This window comes from Urocitellus parryii, chromosome 9 (genome assembly GCF_045843805.1).
Source record: "Urocitellus parryii isolate mUroPar1 chromosome 9, mUroPar1.hap1, whole genome shotgun sequence".
In the NCBI taxonomy this organism is placed as follows: Eukaryota; Metazoa; Chordata; class Mammalia; order Rodentia; family Sciuridae; genus Urocitellus; species Urocitellus parryii.
Window position 1 is genome coordinate 28,723,193 of NC_135539.1, and position 15,180 is coordinate 28,738,372.

The following is a 15,180-nucleotide window of genomic DNA, read 5'->3' on the forward strand; positions in this document are numbered from 1 at the left end:
CTCAGTGGTAGAGCATTGCCTAGCAGATGAGAGGCACTGGGTTCAATGCTCAGCACCACATAAAAACAAATAAAGGTACTATGTCCATCTACAACCAAAAGAATTAAAAACAAACAAAAAAAAATCAAAACTACCTATCCAAACAGGCTGCAAACACATCACAAGGAGGCACCCCCATCAAATTATTAGAATGGGGGGTACTGGTACTGGGGATGGAACATACAGAAGAAAAAATTTAGAACTTAATCACAGTGTGCTGTGAACTGAGGTGCAGTCACCACCGCTCAAGCAGGGCGAGCCGCCTGTGCAGGCACACGACACGCACACGACACGCACACGACACGCACACGCCGCACACCTAGGCAGGAGGCCAGGGCCTGGTTTTCCTGCCCGTGTGGAGAAATGGCCACGGCAGACCCTCCCACGTACGACCTTGGCATCTCTCCATAATAAAACAACTAAACCTTCAAAATCAGAGCAAACTGAGTGGATCACAGCCCCTTTTCTACTTTGTCCACGAGGGAGGTGAGACGACGCGTCCGCTGGAACTGGCAGCCGTGGAGACACACAGACACGACGAGCGGATCTGGTGTTCTGCTGTGACTTATGGAACCTGCCAATTTCATTCACAATTGACACCAGCTTCTAATTATACTTAACTGAAATATTAACCATTCTAATTGCTTAATGTTTTATTGGCTGGAGTGAAAGCACTGAGGGACATCTGGCTTGGCAAGTGGAATCTGCTTGCCATTGGAAGAGCGCTGAGAGAACGCGCCTCCTCCTAACAGCGACATAGCGCACCAGGCACACTCGCGCGGTCACCCCACGCCAAAGACACCAGGCGCAGCCTTCCAGGGTAGGCTTCCTTTTTTTAAATGGGTTCCCACTTTGTTGCCAAGGCCGACCTTGACCTCCTGGGCGCAAGCGGCCCTCCTAGGACATGGCCTGTGCTGCACTTCAGGTTCAGGAGCCTTTCTAGCTGCAGTGGCAGGGGGCCCACAAGGAAGCTCCCGGCCTCTCTAGTCCTGCGCCTGTGACTGCCACTTAGGCTCAGGGCCCCTGTGGTGCTGAGGCCATGGTGGCAGGCTAGGACGGCCTCTCCTCACACAGGCCCATCCGCGCATGGGCGTGAGACAGTGCCACCTCCTGAGCCAGCCTGGCAGGGGAAGGCGCGTCCGGGGCTGCCTAAGACAAACCTGGAGGCGCAGCCCTGCTGGGGGAGGGTCCCTGGGGAGTGAGCAAGAAGGGAGGGCAGCGTCTGCTCTGCGACCGTTTCCACAAGGTCCCCCTACAGGGCAGTGGCTCTAGGAAGAGCAGCGGGGGAGACAGAGGGGCTGAAGGGCCGCACCTGGACAACAGCGCCCAGAGGAACAGGCTCAGAGCATGAAGCTCAGAGTCACCAGAGACGCCTCGGGGACTGCACCCTCAAGTACATGCCACAGAAGAAAGAAGACACAACGCCACCCAAGAACCGTCCCAGCAGCCGAGAATCAGAAACAACCACCCATCAGTGAAAACCAATCAATGAAAAGATAAGCAAGATGGGCATGTTGACACTGCAGGACATCGCTCCGCCACAAAGAGAAGGGAGCTGACAGGTGAGTCAAACTCAGGAACCCTGTGGACAGGCCAGGAGATGCCTGCCCTGCAGGAGAATCCCCAGAACAGGCAGATCCAGGGACAAAGCTGATTGACAGTCGGGTAAGTGGTGAGAAGGGAGGTGAAGAAGGACCCGAACAGACTGGGGCCTATTCTGAACCGGGAGTGGAGATGGCCGTGGAGCAGTGTGAACCGAGTGAACACTGGTAACTGTAAACTCCAAAAAGATGAATTTTATGTTATGCAAATCTCAACTTAAAAAAGGAACAGATCAGAGGGACGGTGACAGAGGAACCACTGTCCGTACCAGGTCAACAAGCAGCACATTCAAACAGAAAATTTTCTCCCGGGGTTCTCTGCAACACCTCCCCCAACAGGTAGCTTTTGAAAGTAGTTGTGCACTGGAATGTGTCCAATGCCACTCTCCCTTCCCAAACAGAAATGTGAGACACTCAGGCACACAGATGGACCTACGCCACACAGGCCGCCGGGTGGGGGCTTGGACATAGGCTCCTTCCCAGTGGGGTCTTCGCACCTGGGGCAGGCACACACCGGCACGGCCATCGGCACTGAGAACACCTGTCCAGCATGAGGCGTGGAAGAACCAGCTTTCTGAGAAGATGCCCGAGCCTCAGATCACCAAGCGGCATCTCACAGAACACTGGGCACTGAATGTCACTTCAGGCTCTGCTGTGTGGCACCCACTCCACAATCCCCCCCTGGAAGAAGGGCTACCAGCATGTGCCATCTGGGGGACAGGAAAGCAGGAGGCTGAACAGGGACAGGCACCTGGCCACTCCACCCTCCACAAGCACAGCACATGAGACAGCCCTTCCCTTCCAGGGAGTTGTCCCAGGAGGTGGGGACCAGAAGGCACCTGACTGGCCACAGACACCAGGCTGTTACCCTCCCCACCACTGACCCAAGTGGCCACTTAGGTGCCCAACAGCAAATGGCTGTCTTAATACCCGGCAGGCATGGACCCCCCCACCAGTATGTACCTGACTTGCCACCAGGTATCACTATAATTAGTCATTGTAATTGAAGCCCAATGCAATTAATTACATAATTTTGAAGTGTTCAAGTTTAATTCCATTAGAATTACATCATGAAACCGGGGAATTACAAAGGATTACGACCAAAAGCAAATAGGGATGAATAAAGGAACCCAGGCTGACTCCCACACAGCCGTCACAGCCGTCACCCGTGCGGAGCTCGTGCCCACCGTCCACCTGTTTTAAATAAGTCTTTGGGGTCCAGTGGGTGTGTGTCTGTACCAGCCACCTCTGGCAGCACCCACACCCTGCACCCAGGTGCTGGGAACACTTGACTGGCTGAATGCTGAAAACAGGACACTGAAGGCCACTCCTTCAGTGGACGGTACGGTCCCTGTCCCTTCCAAGGCTGCTGTTCCCAGGCCCAGCTCCTCCGGCCCCAGTGGTAACCAGTTCAAGCTCTAGTCTCCTAGCCCCTTCTCAGACATGGCCTCCCTCTCCCTCCCAGAGCCCTCCCTGTAAATGCCAGAGGAAACCAAAAACAAACAAAAAATAATAATAAACTCTAGAGTCACCTAAAATCTCTTTTCCCAGGATAATTCTGAGAAAAATAAGCTGATACCTACAAGTGTCATTGGGACCAGGCTGCTTTTCTCAGGACAGATGGCCACCCACTCGCCTCTCATAAGCTGGTCTGTCACTGAATGCATACCCCACACCGCCTCCCCAGGGAGTGAGGACACAGCCACGCAGGGTGCTGTCCTGCCAAGGTCAGGGGGCCGCAGGACTCTGAGTCCAATATTAGAGCAGGGGCTAGTTCAACTCAACTCCCAGGGCTCGGAGAGCGGGGCTCTGGTCTCGGCCATCACAGGGTTAAATGCAAATATCAGCACTGAAAGTCCTGGATAGAAGACCAGTCCAGTGAGTGCAGGCCTCTCCAGGGCCCTGGGGTCATGCCATCAGGCCTCTCTCCTGCTTGACAGTTCCCTTTTAAAAATTCTTTCAACAAATTTGCTTTATACAGAGTTGGGGCACCCGAGAACACAGGCCAGCTGGGTAGGGGCTCCTTTCGCCCAGCACATCACAGCACCCCAACATCAGATGGAGCTCACTGGCAGGAGCCCTCACTGGCTGGAAAATGTGGCAGCAGCGACTGTCCTCAGAGGATCTCTGACTTTGGGACTGGGGCCGAGATGACTCTTGGGCCAGGGGAGGAAGCCAGGCTCTACCACAAGGTGCTCTCCCCTGGTCCACCCACCCCGTTCCACCTCCAGCTCCAGCTCTCAGAGCCCCAGACACATGCTGAACCCCTGGAGCCTCCCCACAAGGACCCCACAGCTTCAGCCCAGTCCACCTCTCCTCCACAGCAGGGATGGCATAAGGCTGCCTGCGGCTGAAGGGCACGGAAATGACAGCCCCCAAAACAGAGTAGCCTGGGAAGAGGGAGGGAGGAAGGAGGCAGAACATTGATAACATTGATCCTTTCCCAATACATCCTTTCCCAGTGACAAGCCAATCCCTGGGAAGGAAGCAGACATCATCCAGTGACAGGACAATCCCTGGAAAAGGGCAATCATTGATCCTTTCCCAATATGTCCTTTCCCAGTGACAGTACAATGGACCCTCCATTCTTGTCCTGTAAAAATTCTGCCAGGAAAAAACAAATTTCAAACTTGTCTCCTGTCTCCCGTCTCCAGACTGATAAGTTCTGTTGAAGTCGTCAATGCTTAAGTTACTTCCCAGTGTGACCTGTACAAGCACAGACTCCTACTGTAATGGCGGGCCATTTTCTAACCAGAAAGTGACGCCTGACACTGATGCTGAGTAAAGGCTTTGCTGAGTTCGTGAGGTCTGCACCCACGTCGGTCATTCTGTCCTTACAGAGGCTACCCCAGAGCGAAGCAAGGGCCCAAACCTGTGCCCACACACCTCTACTGCCAGGAAACAGGAGCTCATGGTGAATGAAAAACTTGAAATAGAAATGAAAAGCTCGGGTCCTGTCACCGATAGGCACAAACTGCAGACCCAGGCTGTGAGCAGCAGGACCTCCCTCCTGCCCTTTACCAACATCACAGCACCTGAGCTTGGGAGCTGGCCCGTGAGTTAAGGCTCCAGCTTCAGTTGCTGTCCTCAGGGCCTCAGGGCCAACCTCTCCATCAAAATTAACCTTCTCTTGGCCCAAGGGCTGTACCCCGGGAATTCCTTCCCATGAGCCCAAATCTCACAAATCCCAAAAGGAGCACAGCCTCTTCTCCCTCCATCGGGTCCCTATAGAGGCAGGTCCCTTCCCCCAGGGACATCCTGGTGCCCTGGGCCCCTCCAGCAGCCCTCACTTCCTCAAGTCCATGCAAATACTCCTGCAGCCAGACAATGACATCACCCCATGAAAATACCGGGGGTACGTTCTTGAACTAAATGAAGAAGCAGAAGAGCATGCAGGCTCTGAAGGCCACTGCTCTGACACTGGGCTGGCCCCCTGCCAGGCCACAGCAGAGCTTCTGGGGGACAGGCAGACGTTCCTTTCCTCCAACACCTCCAACTTGATGTCCAAACCTGAGCTCTGAGCACTTCCTGCTGCTGGCTGCCTCTGAATGTGCTGGGCTATGGTGACTACAGTAAGCACTTTCCCAGGTCCTATGGGGATCTTTCCTTCCATTTAGGCTACAGTGGACTCAAAGAATAAGTCTCCATCAAAGAACTGTTCTACCCAACTCTATTTTCAAAAGTGCGGGTTTTTGTTTTATTTCTGTGCCACAAATACAATTATGCATGTTTTAACCAATATAAGCAAAGAAATAATCTAATAAACAGGAATTTTTAAAAAATGAAACACATATTCTATCAATAGTCTCTCAAACAGCCATTTTAATATAAGTGACCCACCTTCCACAACATTAAGAAGAATCAAGTTTGGGCTGGGGGTGCAGCTCGGTAATAGAGAGCTTGCCTAGAGCATGCTGAGCCCCCGTTCAATGCACAGCACCATTAAAAAAAAAAAATCAAGTTTGCACTCTGAAGCTCACTAGTTGAGAGAGTCTCACATCAGAACACAAAGGACCCATCCCTTGACAGAGGCCTTGCTCTCCTTCGGAGTTACTAAGCATGGAGGGCCCTGGAGCGAGACAACAGGTGCATATGGGCGGAGGGCAGGCACCTGCATGGTCAAGCCAGCGGGTGCTGCAGTGGTGACAAGTGGACAATCTGAGGCACGAAGGAAGGACCTGGAGCTCTGAGGAGCCTCCAGAGACCCCAGCCACCCTACAACTCTTCTGCTGGAAAACCCTCCCCCACACTGAGTCAGGTGCGCAGAACTGGGCTCCAGCTCTGTTTCCTCTAGTGGGGCTCTTTCCTGCCCAGTCCCCACCACCTCATTTCCATGCCCTTCTTGCAGCCCCCCAGGGGCTCTGCACACAGCTCCATTAAAGCCTCACCCTGGCCATCCCACCCACTTGTGCCCACAGAAGGCTGTCCACTCCTGCAGGCAGGAAGCAGAGGGCGAAGGAAGGAGGAATGCAAGGAATCAGGCTGAACGCTCAGGTACACAGAGCGGGGAAGGAGGTTTCCCAAAGTGAGGGAGATTCTGAGGTCATTCTTGTTGGAAGGAAGGTCTAGGGCAGGTGGAGGCGTCTATCAGGAACTGCCTGCATGCCTGTGAACATGGGCTCCACTAGGTACCAACATGAGCACTGTGGCATTTAAGGAGAGGCACAACAGGAGGCAATCAATGGCTTGGGAAGACTCATCTGGCAACCACATCCATACATCCATAATGAATTGTGACCTGCTTCATATGGACAAATCTGAAACAAGACTATGTACTCAGGTCCTATGCATTAGAAAAGACCTAGATCATACATGCAATAAGCAGCCCCCAGAACTAACTGCACACATGCAAAAAAGATTTCATTAAAGTATCAGCATGCTATAAGATGACAGCATAATTATACACCAACGCAGAGCCATGTAAAACAATCACAAACCACTTCTAATTCCTCTGGCAGTGACCTTCAACCATAACTGGCAATGCTTTTCCTTTCCCACTCCCACGTCAAAAGCTGACAAACTGGTACCAGGGCTGAGGAACGGGTGGAGAAGAGAGATGACCCAGCTTTCCCCCTAGGACAGCCAGCTCCAGGTGACAGCTTTATGACTGCATGGCACAGCCACCTCAGCCCACCTGCGCCCTCGAGGTCTATGGCCAACAGGCACCTGCTAGGGGCGCCCTGCAGCACCTAGGCTTCTGCCTGGCTCTGCACCCACACAGGCCCACAGAGCAGAACATGACTCCCAGTGTGAACTTGTCTCTCGCTTGACCCAACAATGCCAGGCCATGCATTACGGCAAAAGTCAGGAATCGAGGTACCGTTGAAATGAGCAAGACCACTACAGAAACGATGTTTCTGCACTGCGTCCACGAGCACTCCCGCGCTCCCAACCTGGCTTCAGAGCTGTGCGCCTGGGACATCTCTGCTGTGGGAACCGCGAGGTGAAATCCGACTTACAGCTCTACTCACAATTTTACTGCAGTTTCTGGGTACTGGGGACCTTTGAAAGGTCTGTGTTCCACGGACCACTAGGGCAGAGAAGAATGACCTAACATCAGACAGCACGGGTTCAAGTTCCAGATCAACTACCAAGGCGAAAAACAAAATGAAAATCACGTTTTCTGTCACACCTTTTGGGGTGATGAAAAAATGGTGACAGAAGCAACAGAATGTTCCTCTTTCCAACGGGAGAACCAAAGTCTTTTCCAACCCTCATTTAAGAAATTAGATGTACAATTCCCTCCAGCAAGAATTTTATTTTTGATTTTCATTTACATTGCATCTTTCTTCCAAGAATCTCAAAATAATGGAGCACCACAAATACTTATTCTAAAAAGAAGGAGGGAAAAAAAATAAAACAGTTGTCACACACAGGAGAAGACAGGCTTGGCAGAGCAGGATGAGCAAGAAATGACAGGTAGAGGTGACAGCAAGAGCTCGGGGCTCCCATTGCGCAGGCCGAGGGCGGCTCCTTAGCGGCCCTGCCTCAACCCACAGCCCGGGGCCTGCTGATGTTTGCAGCTGCAGGCTCCTGAAGACTGCATTTACCTTCCAAGTCATCTACTAACTTTTATCAAATCCTCCTCATTTAAATAATTATTTCTCCCCTAAAAATAGGAGGGAAAGTCTTAATAAACCAAAGGACTCACAAGTCCAAAAGAACCCCTCTGAACAAAGGTGCCTCAGAAGAGATCATATCCTTTTTGGTCTTAAAAAAGGTAAAACTATGGGGCTGGGGTTGTGGCTCAGTGGTAGAGCACTCGCCTAGTGCGCACTACGCCCTAGGTTCGATCTTCAGCACCACATAGAAAAAATACATTTAAAAAAATCATAAAGGTATTGTGTCCAACTACACCTAAAAAATAAGTATTTAAAAAAAAAAGGTAAAACTATGTTACAAAACTAATCACAATCTACTAGGGGGAAAAACATAGTGTAAGAAAGACGATCTTGCTTGTAGGGGGAAAATGGAAAGAAGCTCTGAGCAGAGTTTGGTTTGTTTCATTTTTTCATGTGCCGGATGGACAGGATCTGAGCGTCTCACATTTAGCAAAAAACTGTCAACACCCAAATAAACTTTTAATGACAGTAAGAATGGCATTCTACTACTCACAATTTCGCAATATTCGATTAAGAAAGAGCTAATGGGTCCAAGTGTTTTTCCCTCAACCAAACTGGGAACACCTGACAACCACAGGTAACTTGTTAAAAATGTTAACCACATTTACTTATTGAACACGTTCAGCCAGAGAGAGAAACATGTCTGTGACGCAGGCACAAAGCAACGCTAGGAACAAGCTAGCATCTCAGAGTTTCAATGCTGGTAGTCCCCCCGCCCCTGCCCCCCAGATTAATTGTACAAATTCCAAATGGTCAAAAGCATCCAGGATTTTAAGCGTCAGCTGATGGAAGCGGCCTCATTCGAGACCCAGGGGGTCCAGTGGCTCCCAAGGATTCTCCCGCTCACAGAAGAGTGCCCGCCGCCTTGGCATGCCCTGCTGGGCTTCACACACACTGTTCTGGAAGGAAGCAGGACCGTCAGCTCCACTGGATGTGAATCTCCCACCTACAATGCTAGTAAATCCCTGCAGGCAGACCCCATCCGCTTTCCTCACGGTCTCCTGTCAGACCGTGCAGGAGGACCCCGTGGGTGGGATCCCTACCAATTCCACTTGGGGGGTCTGGCAACCCCATGGCCCAGGACTCTTACTAAACACAAGAATTCTACCAAGGCCCGCGCAGACTACTGAAGTAAGGAAAAGCCTTCAGAGTAAAATGAAGAAATTGACAGCCTTTAATTTGTGCATTAACATCATCCTATAGGAATTAATTACAGCCAGAACGAGAATTATTTTTTATCAGAGATTTGTTTGCTCTCTAAAGCAAAGGCTCTTTGTGGGGTTTGCAACAATTCAGACATCTTTCAAAAACAGTGTGCGACCTCATTACATTTTTAAACTGTGCCACATTGTGTGAATAGGCATAAGCACTTTTTAAAAATCTTTAAGCCACAACCCAGGTGCGTCCAATCGGCTTCTGGAGTGGCGTCAATGATAACATCAGCACAGGGTCCCCCTCCATTCCCGGGGAAACCCCCTCCTTGCAAGGACACACCTCTGCTCCACCAGCCTTCCCAGAGATGGGCTGGGAACAGAAGCAATGGCAGCTAGCAACTGCAGCAGGACCAGTGGCCAGAGGCAGACCTCAACTCCTCCTCTGAAAGCCAGCACCTACACCCAGACCAAACTCGCTTTGGAAACACAGAGCAAAGCAGGGCCATCACCTGTGTTCAGGAGCGCAACTTGGAAACCACAACAGGAAAAATCACGTAGATGATTCCAAGGGTCCCATTATTAGGGCTCCACACCAAGTTCACATTTTTTGGTTGCAACTGAAATTTATATCTCTAAATGTAGAACTTTTAGGGAAAACAAATTCTAAATGCTAAATCATATTTAGAGAACAATAAAATGTACCTACACGCTAGGGTCAATAAATGTTTATTAAAATCAGAGGTCGAAAAGAACTCAGAACTTCTTTGCTATAAAAGTTACATAACAGTAGATAATAAGTCGCTTCTCTCCCGAGGCCAGCAGCACTCCTTTTTCTCTCCACCATCACACACACACAATTCTCTCAGTGCCCAGGTATCCACAGGCATCGGGTCCCTAAGCATGACTGGAACGTCCAGGTACACTGTAGTGGAGAAAGAGAGAGGCCGTGAGGCGACTCTTCAAACAGCACTGGTGAGATGAATAGCCACAAGTAAAAAGTGTCCCTGTGCTGGGTTACAGGAAGGCTCAAATACAGGATTCCAAGAATTCCACCTGTTTCCAATTAGATACCAGAATTGCTGGAGTGTTTAAACTACATTCACTTGCTACTTATACAAAACAATTCTTCCGGGTTTTTTGAACATTTTAAATACGTTAAAATAAGATTAAGGATCTGGTTTAAACAATCAGAGGCAAGGAAATTTCAGCTGAAACCAAAACTATCTCTCAGCTGCGATAATGCAGAGCTTCAGACAAAACAAAAGGGCTAGGCAGACACGTTTCTGTCTGTGAAATTACCAATAAAAATCAGACTTTGGGTGGGGAGAGCACTTATATTTTTAAAGTTGCATGTTAATAATTCTAAGTAGGCTTTAAATAATTCCTGCAGTGACTTATGATCCTGTACAGTAGAATCATTTTCACAGTAACTTTACATGTCATTTGTGTCACAGCCCAGCAGACACACCTGTCTTAAACATGCGAGATTTACATGAGCCACCAAGGGGAAACTTGGCAGAAAGTGAGTCCAGCTCTGTAGAGTTCTTCACAAGATGAATTTCTCCTAAAAAATTGACAAGTTTTTTCCTAACAAATGGGTCCTTGCTTCATGTCACTGTAGTGCTGAAACAAACGTTCCCCCATTGAGACCCAGACTGCAGCGGAGCCTGAGGACAGTGGGGCTGCTTAGCGGGCTCCCACACTCGGCCCTGGTGGGGTTTCTTAACAGCCACAGAGAAAAGGCATTTTAAATAGCCATTAAAGGTCCCGGGCTCAAAGGGGTCACCAGACAGCATTCTTGAGGTTAGCTCAGTGGATTAGGAGAGAATCATTCCTGAGAGGACCAGGCTGTTGGTCCCCTTTCCAGCTCTCCTGTGCTGACTGACTCCTGACAGAACACACATGAAGTTGGGAACTCGGGCAAAGCGTCTCTGCACCGCCGATCAAGAGCTGCCGGGTGAACCACTCCTGCACTAGCCTGCACCTTCGGGGAAAAAATAATAATGGTTTCACCCAAGAGAAGCCTTAAATCAGCTGATAAGGACCCCACATGCCCGATCTCTAAAGCATCTACAGTAAAAAAAATACAAGAAAACAGAAACAGGGGCAGCGGCAGTGAAGTTTGTTTATCCACTATTCCATCAAAGGCACTGAATGAGATATTTTAATTAAAATAATAGACCTCTTCTGCGGTACTGTCTGGGACAGCTGGCAACACGCGCTTCTGTAAAAGGAGAAACAACCAGAAAACGAACTTGCAGTAAAACTGAAATAGTCTTCTGATTTTGAAAAAGAAGACAAGTTTTAGGGTTCACTTTTGCAGAGGATCCTTAAAGGGGAACGCAAGCCATGACCAAGCAGAATACCCCCAAGAGAAGCCAGCCACTGTCAGGCCCCACCCCAAAAGTTCAAGCTCCATTAATGCATAACAGAGTTACACGAGCTGGTTTTAGAAAGTGCACTTTTTTCAAACGTGTGTTTAAAAGATAAATTTATATAATGGTATTTTTCTTATTAAAAAAAAAAAGTCTGGTTTTTACAAGTCTGGGATAGGATGAAAACTTGTCCAACGAGTCTTAGCAATGAAACGTCCATACTGCAAGCCTCTGGGACTAAAAAGGAAGCAAAATAGAGAACAGTCTTCAGAAATTCTTCCTGGGCTTTCACCACAAGACCAAAGGTGGCTTCAGGACCCAGGAAGCCCCAAGCTCCATGGGGCCCTGGAGAAGCACAGAACTGTCTGAATTCACCCCGATCGGCTGCAGTCTCTAACATGGATCTGCCTGGCCCAGACCAAGTCTCTCTACTTTCAGATGGCGAAGTCACAACCCTCACTGGGCTCTGCAGGCAAGTAGACCTCAGTACCAGGGGTCTGCAAAGCCGAGAGAGTTCAAACTAATGACTTCTCTCTCAAATCGCAGTCTCACTGGCCCATTCACCATCTGCAAGAATCAAAAGACCTCCCTGGTCCCACAGAAAGGACCAGTCTGGCCAGGGAACTTTGGCATTCCGTGTTCAACTGACATTTTCAAATGTGCGATGCAGCAGCCATAGGAAACCATCTAAGGCCAAATCCCTACCACCAAGAGGCAAGGGATGCTCAGTACAAGAATAATGTTCCGAGAAAGGATCTATTTGGTGGTTGCTGTTTTTCAAGATCAACATAAAGTTCATTTGAGTAAATTACCAGAAATCTTTGAATCGAATCCTGAAGCCACACTGTTAAATGTCGCTATGATCCCCTGAACAAGCACCTAATCTATTGGGGTGGAGGGGAACTATTTATACCAAGTTCATAAAATCTAATAAGTCTCTAGAAACCAAATCCATTTCCCAGGCAGTTCTGCCAGGATGCTTAAAAAAGAAACTTCATTGATATTAAGCTAGGATGTCACATTTAAGAAGACAAGAGGGAGAAAAAATTGAGGTTTGTCCCTTAAAACTCCACAACGGGTTTTACAGTAAGCACAGGAATTAAATTATGGTAAAAGGGAGCTATTTTTACTAAAACAGGGTAGACCAATTTATCAAAAATGCCATTCGGCTGTGTTCATTACATTCAGGAATCTAATTTACACAATAGACACTTTGGAGTAATCTATTTTGGTCAATAAATACTCAAACTCCTTTAAGTTTTAATCTTATCGGAAATACATATTTCACATAGTCTTCTTCCTAGTTGAGAGAAATTTGAGGAAATTTCATAACGACTATGAGTCTGCTTTATCGTTCTTCCTTCGGCGAGGGCAGAAAACAAGCACATACAATTAAAGTTGTCAGACTCCACTCACATCCGCTTTAATCCAATCTGCCTGGATTCCTACAAGCCTCAATGTGGAGTTCATTTTCTCCTAAAGGTGCTGTCGGTCACTATCCCCCCAGCCCAACGGGTTAGTAAAGTTGGGCCAAGTTCACCTTCACACACACCTCAGAGCTGGGAGCAGCAGCGGTCCCCAGGGACGCCGCAGGAACTCCTCCCCACCTCCCAGCACCAGACTGCCCTGGGCCCTTCCCAGCAGCAGAGTCGTCCCCACTCCCGCGCCCCAGCGCTCTCGGAGCTTGGGGCCCACACGCCGCTCACCTTCAACTTGTCTCCGGCTACGCACAACATCCACCTGGCAGAGTCCGGGGGCTGTCTCGGCGTCGCGGGCGCCGAACTGGCCCGTGCGGGGCGCAGCCCTCCGGCGCTCAGCTCCTCCGGGTCGGGGGTGGCAGGCAGGAACGCAGCCCCGGAGCACGGCGGCAGCTCGGGCGCCGGGTGGGGAGCCCCGGCAGCAGCCCCTCGCGGCGCCTGGGGGTCGGCTCGGGGACCGTGGTCCCGCACGCCACAGTCCAGCGGGGTCCCCGGGGCTCTGCTTTCGAAAACCTGGCCCGCAAAGCCGCCCCGGGGCGGACCTGCCGAGCGCTCCATAGCGCCGGCGGACCCCGCGGGGAGGACAGGCTCCCCGAGCAGAGGGCCGGAGAGGAGCCGGCGGCGGGTCACTGTGGGCCGCTGAAGTCCCCGGGCGCGCGGCAACGGCCGCCCGGAGCGGCGGCGGAGAGGAAGCGCCCCCAGCCCGGGGGCCGGCGAGCAGCGCGGGGCCTGCGCTCAGGGAAAGTTGCAGCCCGCCTCCCTCTGCCGCGCCCGCGCCCACCCGGAGGTCCCGGGCGCCGCGACCCACCGGCACCGCTCGCCGGGCGCCCCCGCCGCCCCGCGCCAAGTTTCCCCGAAGCGCCCCCGCGGGGAACCCCGGGTGCGAAGCGGCAGGTCCGCGCCACTCGCGCCGGCACACAAAAGAGCGGGGCGGCTGCGGGGCTCGCGGGTGGCCCCGGGGCGCTCCCGGGACGTAAACAAACCAGGGGTCCGCGCCCGCAGCCCCGCCGGGAGCAGGAGCGGCGGCGCGCCGCGGCCCGCTGACAGCCGGGGACGGCAGCCGGGGCCGGGCCGGCCGGGGCAGGGAGCGCGGGCGCCCGCCCGGCCACCCGCCCGCCTGGCCGGAGCCGGGCCGCGCCGCCGCCGCCGCCGGTGGCCGCTCTGACCCTCCCCCGAGCCGGCGGCACCACAGCGCCACCAGCCCCAGCTCCGCCGCGCCGGCGGCAGTGGCGGCGGCGGCTCCTCCTGGAGAGGCAGGCGCTTCACCCCCCACAGCAACTCCCCACAAACTTTCCCCGGGAATACGGCGGGCCGGGGGCGCGGGCGCGCGGGCGGGCGCCGCCGCCGGGCCGCAGCCCCCTCCGGCCGCCCGCCGCCGCCCGCCGCCCGCGCCCCCTCGCGCGCGCGCCCCGCGGGCCACCCGGCCGCCCCCTCCCCGGTCCCGCGGCGGCGGCGCTGGCGGCGGCGGCGGCGGCGCAGGGCCGGGGGGGGCGCCCGGGGTGGGGGCAGACACCGGGGGCAGCGGTGGCGGCGGCGGCTCCCGGCGCCATCTTGGGCTGATCGATGAATTGAACAAAGAGGATCAATTTCCGATCAAGCGAGTTATCAATGGGGGCCGGGGAGCGAGAGGGACTTGTCCCCGACTCGGCCCCGCTCTCCCCGGCACCCCCTCCTCCCCGCCGCCGCGGCCCCCCGGCGGCCCGGCAGCCCGGGGCCCCGGGGGAGGCCGCGACCGCCCGCAGCCCCCACCCCCGGGCGCGAGGCCGAGCGCGGAGAAGCCTGACCTGCAGCTGCTGTAAATCAAAGCGCTTCCAATATTGAAACATCGATCCCACATTGGCCGCCATCTTGAGACATATTGAGACGGAGTGAGAGGCTGATAGAGAGGGGGCTGGAGTTCAGGAGCCGCCAGGAGGCAGCAGGCGGGCGGCGCCAAAACCCGGCCTGGAGCGGGCCGCCGCCGCCGCCACGGCGGACGCGGACTCCTCCTCACGGCGCCGCCGCAGCCATGGCGAGCCCGAGCCGGAGCCGGACTCGGAGCCCGGGGGCGCGGCGGCCGCCGGCCGGCTTGACGCGCGCGGCCCTGCCCCCTTGTCGCGCGGCGGGCGCCCGGCCCGCGACCCCCGCCCCTCCCGCGCCCCCAGCCCCAGCTGCCGCGCGCCCGGCCCCGAGGGGGCGCTGCGGGGCGCGAGAGGGGCGCCGGGCCCCGCGGGAGGCCCCGGGCCCCGCTCACCTGGGGCGCAGGCTGGACCCCCGGGGGTCGCAGGCGGACTAGCGCAGCCCCTCCAGGCTGCCCGCGGGGGGCCGTGCGCAGCGCGAGGCGGACGCCGGCACTGTGTTCGCCCCTCTGCTCGCACGCTGAGCCTCCGCGACCACCTGCCCAGGCCCCGACCCCGCGCGGCCCAGGCCCA

At 53.6% G+C, this 15,180-nt stretch overlaps 1 protein-coding gene across 8 annotated transcripts in view; it reads right to left on the minus strand.

Annotated features, from left to right (window-relative positions):
- The window catches only part of Cux1 (cut like homeobox 1), a 317,234-nt gene extending 302,516 nt beyond the window's left edge, over window positions 1–14,718 (minus strand). For 2 of the 8 annotated variants that reach the window (XM_026396850.2, XM_026396849.2), the window contains exon 1: window positions 14,554–14,705. In XM_026396850.2, the coding sequence (XP_026252635.2) occupies window positions 14,554–14,616 (63 nt within the window). In that variant the 5' untranslated portion in view covers window positions 14,617–14,705. Of the gene's footprint in view, window positions 1–12,997; window positions 13,520–14,553 lie in introns of those variants that run through there. The other 6 variants (XM_026396845.2, XM_026396844.2, XM_026396843.2 and 3 more) reach the window with 4 other exon arrangements.
- Between the last annotated feature and the right edge of the window lie 462 nt (window positions 14,719–15,180).